The 9,954-nt window shown below is 44.9% G+C and overlaps 1 protein-coding gene across 1 annotated transcript; it reads right to left on the bottom strand.

Annotated features, from left to right (window-relative positions):
• Window positions 1-1,799: 1,799 nt before the first annotated feature.
• On the bottom strand, window positions 1,800-5,711 carry LOC136546705 (endochitinase A-like). The gene is made up of 4 exons (XM_066538667.1): window positions 5,588-5,711; window positions 3,904-4,728; window positions 3,682-3,765; window positions 1,800-3,574 (listed from the first exon to the last, which is right to left on the bottom strand). Exons 2-4 carry the CDS (start codon window positions 4,697-4,699, stop codon window positions 3,462-3,464), a joined length of 993 nt encoding a protein of 330 aa, XP_066394764.1. The 5' UTR covers window positions 4,700-4,728; window positions 5,588-5,711; the 3' UTR covers window positions 1,800-3,461.
• Window positions 5,712-9,954: the final 4,243 nt, after the last annotated feature.

The following is a 9,954-nucleotide window of genomic DNA, read 5'->3' as shown; positions in this document are numbered from 1 at the left end:
TCAGTTTTCTAGTGACAGGACATCATGCAGTTCACTTGTTTGCGCTGCATGCGTAGAGAGAGGGAGAGAGGTGCACATTGCTTGGCTCGATTGGATGAAGAGTAGAAGACACTAGTTGGAGAGTGACATCAATGATAAAGTGCAAGGCACCAAGAATGCTCATCTGTGAGGGGTACATACCTTGACATCATCCAGAAAATAGAACAAATGGAGTAGCCGCTTTTCCCTGCTCGCTTTCCCTTTTCTTATATTGGTTGGGTCACTGCCACAGAGCCCATTGCAAATACATATATTTGCTACTTGCTCATTGTTTGACCAAAAGCTTGTGTGTTGTTTAGTGGCACCCCAATATGCCATCAGCACCCCTCTCCACCAGCTGGGGTCTGGGCCTCTGGGGAGGCCTTGTTAATTCCTGCCAATTAGATACCGTTTTGGTTGTTAAATTCTCTTGTGAGTGGGTCCCAGCTCGAGGGCCACCTATTTTTTTTTAATTAAGAAAGGGCCACCTAATTTTTGGGAGCCATGAGGAGTCATCACCACCATGGGATCCAGTTCGGCATGGGAACATGTAATAAATCTACATCAAGAGTGTTGTTTTCTCCTAGCAGTGAGCACTAGCGTGAAATGTTTGCTCTCTGTGCATCTTTTACATGCTGATGTATGATTTGTCAAGAGGGCAACATCACTCTCCTTGATTGATATCCGGCAGTAGTATTTCCTATATGTCAGTCTGATAACCAGGAAGGTGGAGCCCGGGTAGGCAATTTTGACAGGGAACTTGGCAAAGAAGTGGCCGATCTGTCTGAGGGGCTCACATTAATTATTGAGACATGCAACAGTGTAGCACGTAACCATGGATACTCGGAATCTGACAATTAATCTGAAATCGAAATCTCGAGGTTGTACTGAACTGCATCGAACCACGGGGACTTGAATATTCCAAGTCAAGGAAGCTGGATTCATCATTCTACGTGCACCAGGAGCAGCATCCACGGTAGGTAAGGTAACCCATCAGGCACGAGCACGAATGCATGATGATGCTCTGAAAGCAACGGCCTCTGAAAGTTGGCAGTATGTATCCCTGACGCTCGCCGGGCGAATGGAGTGCTTGCACCTTGGAGGCTCGGTTTGGTCTCCTTAATCGTTTGTCAATTACTGATGTCGTTGCTAAGTGTTTTTCTTCCTCTCTCTCTCTCTCTCTCTCTCTCTCTCTGAAAAATGACTGTTGTTGTGAAGTACTACTATAAGGAAGCTGTATAGACTAACTGAAGTATCTATAGCCCAGATATATGCCGAGGAACTGCTGCGCTCTCAACAGCAAGTGGGAGAGGAGAGAATCGTCAGAATTGCTCAAAAGTCTACTGATCTGCCACAGAGCGCGTCATGCAAACTATTTTCTTCGACAAACAATATATTTTTCAACGGGTCATGTAAACTGTAGTGTATTAGCTCATGGTTCTCGTGTCGTCCTTTTTTTCTGCTATAGTGTAATCTACAGTCCTAACTTCTTTTTTTGGCTTTATTACATGAATGTTCCTCTCGACTGTTACAGAAAACTCACACATGATTCAGTTAGCCTGTTTTTTTTTTACTAACTACTCCCTAACGAGTAACGACTTACAATTTGGAACGGAGGTCTAGAATGACGGATCTGACTTGTGCCAAGCTGCATCATTTGTACCCTAATTGCATCAATATCACCAGTCAAGTTGTTCATCTAAAACAAGTGGTACTTGTGGAAGATACAAAAAAAGTAAATAACTTTGTTTCACAGATCTATACCATGTTGGTGCCCCTATTTTTTGCCTTGCAAATCTCAACTGGTACAAGTATATATAGTCTGCTGCTTAGCAGGGAGCCAGAATTCATTTTGGTGATAGCCTTTGTAAATTATGTCGTAAGCATCAATAATGAAGCGTCTCGGCTGAAATGGTCAAATTGCCACTGATCTCATTCTCATTTGGTACTTGATGCCCCCGTGAAATTAAACAAGATGCAGTATCCCCAATAATATAATGGTACTGTCTGTATCAATGCGACACGTCAACTTGCAGAGCAACAGTTCTTAATTTCAAGCAGTTGCATAAACATTTCCGGCAGTGTTTGTTGGTCCAACACACTTTTCTTTCCTCCTTTGGTTAGACTTTTGAGCTCACAATTGCACGGATTATGAATAATATTAGAGTTCATTGTGACATCAAGATTTCCCCCAGCAGCGCCACAAACAGCACAGAAGAAGCACCATTCATGACAAGGCTTACACATGTCAGCACTCAGCCGATCTAGTGCGAGTCATCCAGGTAGATGCATATATATAGAGCAAGGCATGTTCTTGCAGGCAACACACCAACAATCATCAGCATGTCCCAACATACAATAACACCTATTCTTCCACCTCTTTTCACCAGCGGGCTTGGAAAGGCAGAAGCCTAACAGAAGGATCCTGAGTTGGAGATCATGGAGGATCACTGGGTGAAAGCTTGCCCAGTACATTCAGAACTTGCATATATATTCTGCGGACTTCAAAGCTGACAAAATCAGATTGAAGATTACTTTCCTCGATCAATAAGTCGGCTGCCTGCTTCTCCAGCTTAATGGCAGGCCTGGTTTGGCCAATAGATGGCAATTGCAAAATATAAGATGACAATTGCAATAAGCCTTTCTTTGTTATTCGTGAATCAAAACCGGAGTAGTATAAAATCCAAAAGAGACAGCATGTTATTAATCTATTTCTCAAGAATGCCGGCAGACGAAGATACAAGAAGATACAGCCACAGCCAGTGAGATCCAGTCTGATTGCAGTGAACTGTGTAATTGCATTGAAAACAAAGGTAGAAGAGTAGCAGTACTTGACACTGCGAGGTGCTGTCGTGGTGATCTAGCACTAGCATTCAAAAATTACATACTTCACTTGCTTCGATCTTATAGAATTGACATTTTCGGCGGAATTCCGAAGATGCAGCCTCCATAAAAATATACCGGTACTGTCTACATCAATGCAGCACATCAACTATCTGAACAGAGAATGGCTCACCATTCCTTAACTTATAGCAGTTCTATAAATATTCCCGGTACAATAGGGACTGCTGCGGTTGGTCCGACATACAGCCTTCTGACTTCTGAGCCTGCCTTGATTAGACTTTGGGTTCACAATCGCACAAGTAGCATGATGGCCAATTGGCCAGAGAAGGAGCTGCACAAACCTTACAGTTCAGTGTTGCATCAGGTTTCCGACAACGACACTAGAAATAGGCAGAACGATGCACCATAATAATGCTTACAACATGATATCATGTCAGTCAACTCTACTCTCACTCATCCGGAAGGATATATAGGCATGTTCTCACAGATAACACAACACTGAAGACTGTGCCACTGCATTCTGGTCAATCAGACTGCAACAGTTCACAACGTCACCGAACACCTGTTATGGAGCATTGTAACCAAATCTTCCACTCTTTTCATCGATGGGCTGTGAACGGCAGATGCATGACAGAAGGGGGCTGGTTTGGAAGTGATGGGGTGACAAGTTTGCCCAGTACATTCAGAACTTTCATCTTCTGCAATTCCTTCCCTGAAGCGCAAGGAAGTAATTGTCAGGCACAATTGCCAATACTAGAGCAAGGTAATAGTACTGAAATAAAACTTTAGAGATGCAAAAAGTCATGCTAAAAGTATTACCTTCCTCGATCAATAGATTGGCTGCCCGTTTCTCCAGCTCAAAGGCATGCCTACTTCGTCCAACAGGTGACAATGACCGAAGCTCTACAGTTCAGCCAAAGGAAACGATTTTTATATAAGATTAATATAGCAGTTGTGTAAAGTACAATTCAGAGAACACAAAAGATTCGTGTGCCCTGATTGCAGTAAATTGCATTGGACTAAGATGAAATAGTTGCTTACTGTGTAAGTATTCTTCCTGGTCTGATTGCTCATTATGTCTCAAGAACGCCTGCAGACAAAGAAATCTTTCACTCCGATCTTGATTGCTTCTTGATGGTGGAGCCTGATTAGGTGCTAAAGTAGTAGCAGATATAGCGTCACTAGATGCAGCATTGGTACCCGGAGCACAAGATGCTGTGTTAGCAGCCGAAACACTGCTAGGTGCTAAGTTAGCAGCTACAGAGCTTTGAAGCACTGCAGAAGAGGACACCACATTGCTAGGTGACAAACTAGTGGTCACATCATTAGCTGGCTGGGCAGCAACCTTTCCTGGAGATTGCTTCCCAAAAGGATGGTGAGCAGGCAAAACTGCAGATTGCAAAGCAGGGGAGGGTGTAGCTGCAGCTGCAGCTGGAGATGCAGATCGGGGAGCACACTGGGTGTGAGATGTATTGTTTTGATGCTTCAGAATCAGTTCCTGTGACTGCAAGCTGCCTGTAACAGCTTTCTTCAAGCTTGTAGAACTGGCACTTTCCCCGTGGGCAGAAGTACCCCCTTTGCTTTGATCAGTTTCAACCCTCCTTCGCACATACACAAGATGGCCATTTGCCCCTGGATTGCCCAGCGTGTGATGGTTGGTCGGACTCAAGGGGCCATAAGGTTGTGGTCGCTTTATGCCAACTGTAGCAGCAACTTTGTCTTTAGGAAAAGGAGAAGTTGTGGGTTGCTCATTAACAACATTGTTGGGCTGTTTTGGAGACTCCCTCAATGCTGCCTTTTTCTCTGAAATTGAGTGCGGGTTGTCACCAGCAGGCATGGTGCCTCTGCCACAAAGTAGCCTGGAATCTGGATCGAATTATATAGTCATCAGTAGCATTTAGTCATAAGGGTATTAGTTTTTTTTCCACACGAGGAACCTTCCCCCATTTCCATTAGATCAACGGAAATACAAATGTTCAGTATTACAGATAAGATAGACATCAGAAGATAAAAACCTGAAACTGAAACAACCTTCGAGGACTGGGAAACCGATGACTAAACCAGCCTAACCAAATACTAGAAAGCAACTAACTGACTACAGAGCAGCACCGCGCTCGACAGCGTTTAAACTACTAACAGAGTTTCCAGAAAAGAACAGTAGCATCCAAACGCATCGAAATCAACATCGTTTAGCATGAAGAGTCTGAAGGCGAGTCAACTTGCTAAGTCAATTGTAACATTTAGGTTTTTCATTTTTTCTGTTATGGTTGTTGTGCAGGTTCCATCCACAATCTGATGCAGCATTACATACTTGCATAATAGAGCTGTGCGACTTTGCTCATGTTGTTTTCTTGAACAATTTTTATCAGAGTAGAGAGGATAAAGCCCCCAAGCAGTAAGATATGAATAAACAAGAACACAACATGACAACATTACACTGGAGACGCAAACTGACGGCTCCTTTGAGACTAGGAATTTCATATCTATCAAACAAACATGAAGCAGGGGCGGATCCAGTATAGTAAGCGGGTGTAGAATGTACATACGTACCCTCAATTTATTTTCTTTTTTGCACAAGAATTTTGAATTCAGTGTGTATAAACATGTAAGTGGGTCAGGTGATGGGACCAACTGAAATCAGATCCGGATACAGATAACTTACATTAGGGTTTGGGACTTTGGGATACTCGGTTTCGCACAGCGGAAAGGGAGGAGAAGGGCGTACCAGGTGGATGCTCGTCGGCGGGGAAGAGACCGACGAGGAGGGCGGCGCCGCCACGAAGAAGCCACGAGCCCACGAGAGGGGGAGAGAGTGAGAAACCGAGAGTGAGGGAGGGGACTTTGTTTTTTTTAAGCACCGGAGAGCAGCCGAGGGAAAATCAATCTGTGCCCGTGCTCGATGAACGCCCCACATGTCAGCGAGGTTAGTTCTCTTAGGAGCGGAGTCCGCCAGCCTGTCCTCAGTGTTTTGGTTGGGAGTCAAGGTGGAGTGGGACGATTCTGTCTCTGCTTTCTGGTATGGGACGGGATAGGATGACTTTATTTTTTGTTTGGTTGATAAGGGATAGGATCAACCTATTTTGTGTTTGGTTGAAGGGATAAATAGGAATGGAATGGGCGATGGATTTGACGTCGTTAGCTACTGTTCAATGGGCCCCACTTGCCAGTTTCCTCTCTCTCCTTCTTCCCTGCTCGAGCCCCACCTGCCAGTCTCATTTCTCTTCTTCCACCTCTGCGTCGTTCGCCCATTCCGGGAAGCCGCCGGGGAGCCCGAGCCTGGGAGCTCGCCCACGAGAGTGAGTCCCGCGCCAGGGAGCTCGCCGCCATGTCCCTGACCGCCGCCTCCACCACGCCCGCGTGGAAGGCCGTCGTCGTGGCCCCCACGCCTGCGCAGGCCCTTGTCGTTCCGTCCCCAACGCTTGCGCAAGAGCTCGCTGCCATGTCCCTGACGTCCGCGCGGGCCCTCGCAGCCGCGCCCCCAATGCCCACGCGGGAGGTCACCGCTGTGGCCCCCATGCCCGCGTAGGTAGGTCGTCCGACCATCAGAGAAGAGGAAGAAGAATCACTACTGGAAAGTCAAAAATCTCTGTCGGTAGAAAGAAAACCGACAAAAAAATTAACTATATCCTGTCGGTGAGAGGAAAACGACAGGAAAATTAAAAACCGACAGAAAAATAGGAAATATACTGTCGGTTTCTGTCCTTGACAGAAAAAATGTAAATGTTCTGTCGGTATTTTTAGTACACACAGGAAAAATATATATTTTCTGTCGGGTTCAAATTATTTCTGTCGGTGTTTTTCTAACACACAGGAAAGTATGAGAAAAAATCAACGCGCCACAATTTGCCGCCAATCCGAACATCCGGCGCCAAGCGAAACCCCAAAAGAGCCTCCAGCGCCAAAACGAAAAAAAGAGGCCCACAGCTCGTACGTGACTCAGGCTAAAAAAATAAAAAACTCTGAAGAGATATACCCCGTGAGGCCGCGGCTCCACAGTCGCGAGCTAGCGTCTTTCCTTTTCCTCTCCTCGCGCCGCCCGTACGCCGCCCCTCTCCTCGCGCCCCCGTACGCCGCCCTTCTCCCGCGCACGCCGCTTGCATACGGGTGCTCGGGTGCCAGGCCTCGCGCAGCCCATCCATCCGGGCCTCGCGCCGCCGTCCGCCCCAAACGTCGTCGTTCCGACCCAAGGCGGCGGCTCGCACCCCTGCCGCTACATTTGAGGTATTATCATCTTCTTCGGTCTCTACTACTGCTGTGTTCATGGGATCCTCAATCCCGCGACCAACTTGTTGAAACCCATAACCCTAATCCCCATATCTACCTCTGGAGGTGTTTGTGACCACGAATCTGCAGTCAGAGGAGCCCGTGACGGAGCCCTAGGTGGAGGAGAAACACTGCAAAGGAGCCAAAGTAGCCCGCAGTGAAGGAGCCAGAGCAGCCTGTTACATCGACTCGGATTTTGCTACTTCCACCTCAAAGGGTAAGCAATGTTTCTTTCTCGTTTTGCTGTAGTTAATTGGCCTATTGAATAAGTAAAATGTACAATTTATATGATCTGCAACATGTTTGAGGTATACACAGAGTGTATGGAGAAGCAGGTAGCTTTAGTTCACTCTTTTTTAATCTTAACAAATGAATATTTTTGTTGATGGTTAGTTATTGTGTCAAAAAATCAGTAGAACAGTGATGTGCTTGGTTAAATTTGATATTGTGTGCTTTGATTGAGGTGCTCTATGGATCTGCTTGTTACTTTGTGTGTTTGTCCTGTTTTTTCTAAAACACTACAACATAAAAACAATGTGATGCCTACTAATTTAAATCTTTCAAATACAGCTAGTTAATATGTCACACCGCACTTGGATGTATAGTGGCTGGCAGCGTGGTAAAGCGCCCTCTAGTGAATGGATTAATCAAATCACTCAATTCTTGGACCAAGCATTTTCCAATATGGAGATAGCTACAAATGACACCATCAAGTGTCCTTGTGCCATGTGCCGAAACTATTTCAGCCTCAAAAGGAATACTATAGAGATGCACTTGTGCAAGCATGGTTTTTGGGAAGACTATGAAACATGGACGGAGCATGGGGAGACTCATATTGGGCATGATGACAGTGATAGCATAGCAAATGGGGAGGGTTTTGATGAGGTTGATTGAATGGATCAAATGATGATTGATCTAGCTGGGGACAATCCACCTATAGTAGATGAGCAATCAACACCATTTGCCACAGATTTTTATAGGATGGTTGATAGTGCAAGTGAGTTGGTGCATGAGAAGACCACGCACTCTAGGTTATCTGCTGTGGCTCGCTTGCTTGCCATAAAGTCACGACACAACATGTCAATTGCTGAATATGATGATATAATAGGCATAATACATGAACTTCTTCCTCCAGATTCTAATTTACCTAATGACTTCTATCAATCAAGGAAACTACTACAGGGTCTTGGCATGCCGTATGTGAAAATTGATGTTTGTTATAACAATTGCATGCTCTTCTACAAAGATGACGCAAGTAAAGAGATATGTGATGTTTGTGGTGCCAACCGGTATGAGGAAGGCCGCCGAACAAAGGTTCCACGCAAAGTTCTGCGGTACCTACCCATCACAGAGAGGCTGCAAAGGTTGTATGCGTATGTGGATACAGCCAAGCTAATGAGAGCACCTAGTCCATCAACGTCTGGTAAGATGGTGCACCCTTGTGATGGAGAAGCTTGGCAGCAATTTGATGAAGACTTTCTAGAGTTTGCAAGGGATAGAAGAAATGTGCGGCTTGCTGTAGCAACTGATGGTTTCACACCATTTGGTAGAGATGCTGCCCCATACTCATGCTGGCCAGTCTTTGTGACGCCATTAAATCTACCTCCTGGAACACTCTTAAGGCTAGAGTATATATTTCTTTCCCTTGTTGTTCCTGGCCCTAAGCATCCTAGTAAAACTTGAACATTCTAATGCAGCCCTTAGTTGATGAATTTAAAACACTGTGGGAAGGGGTTGACACAATTGATGCTTCCATAAAACGTAGCTTCAGAATGAAGGCAGCATACCTTTGGTCTGTACATGACTTCATGGCATATGGAGACTTCGCTGGATGGAGCACCCATGGTAGATTGTCATGTCCGTGTGGATATGGCTGCCTAGGTTTCTGTGACAGAACCGACCAATTATACGAAATTAAATAAGAAAATCATCCACCAAAGTAGACAATTGAGCAAACTTAAGCCCGTATAACCCGGTAGTCCGTGAAATCACGAAGGATTTCAAACCAACTCGTGTCCCAGCCATGATCGTAATAAGTTTAGCGGTCACCATCACACATTACATAAAAGTTCGAAATCTCAAATACATCAGAGTTTCAACATAGTTATTACAACCCAGTTCGAATTAAAGTAGCGGAAGTCATTTGTTCAAACCACACACACACACTCACGCGGAGTTTAAATATAGTGCCAGCGAATGATCATCTCCAACAAAAGCATCAGATGAGACGTAAGGAATGACCATGCCCATGGTCCTAAGCATCACCCATCACAGGATAAAGGCAGTTGATACAGTAGCCGTAATACATCTGCCCATCTGCAACAAGTGGGAATAAAACCCTAAGTACGGGAAGGTACTCAGCCAGACTTACCCGACATAACCGAAAATAAATGACACCAAGGATTATGAAGGGCTTTATAGTAGGGTAGCTGACTCATTTGCAAAAGAAGCATTTTTAGCATTTCAAGAACCTTTCTAAAAGCATTATTGCCAAGTTAATTATTATTAACCTGTCAACTAGATTTGCACCTATACTAGAGTAAACATGTGATTAAGCAGATAATGATAACCAATGATCATTAAACAACTTCCATACTGTCATATTCATTATAACTATCCAAGTGTTCCATAACATTTACTACGATGAAGTAACTCAAGTCAAGTGCTCACTATCCAGGAGCGATAGCGATTCGAATCGATTCCTAACCAGCTGGTGATTTATTCCTTACACAAACCTCACTCACCCGCTAAAGTGAGATATTGATCACCGAGTCAACTATCCAGGAATCTCAAGTTTGCTAGGAACCACATGTACCCGGGGGCCGACCG

This window comes from Miscanthus floridulus, chromosome 3, assembly GCF_019320115.1.
Source record: "Miscanthus floridulus cultivar M001 chromosome 3, ASM1932011v1, whole genome shotgun sequence".
NCBI lineage: Eukaryota > Viridiplantae > Streptophyta > Magnoliopsida > Poales > Poaceae > Miscanthus > Miscanthus floridulus.
The sequence above is the reverse complement of the archived record's forward strand: the minus strand, read 5'-3'. Positions and strand labels throughout refer to the sequence as shown.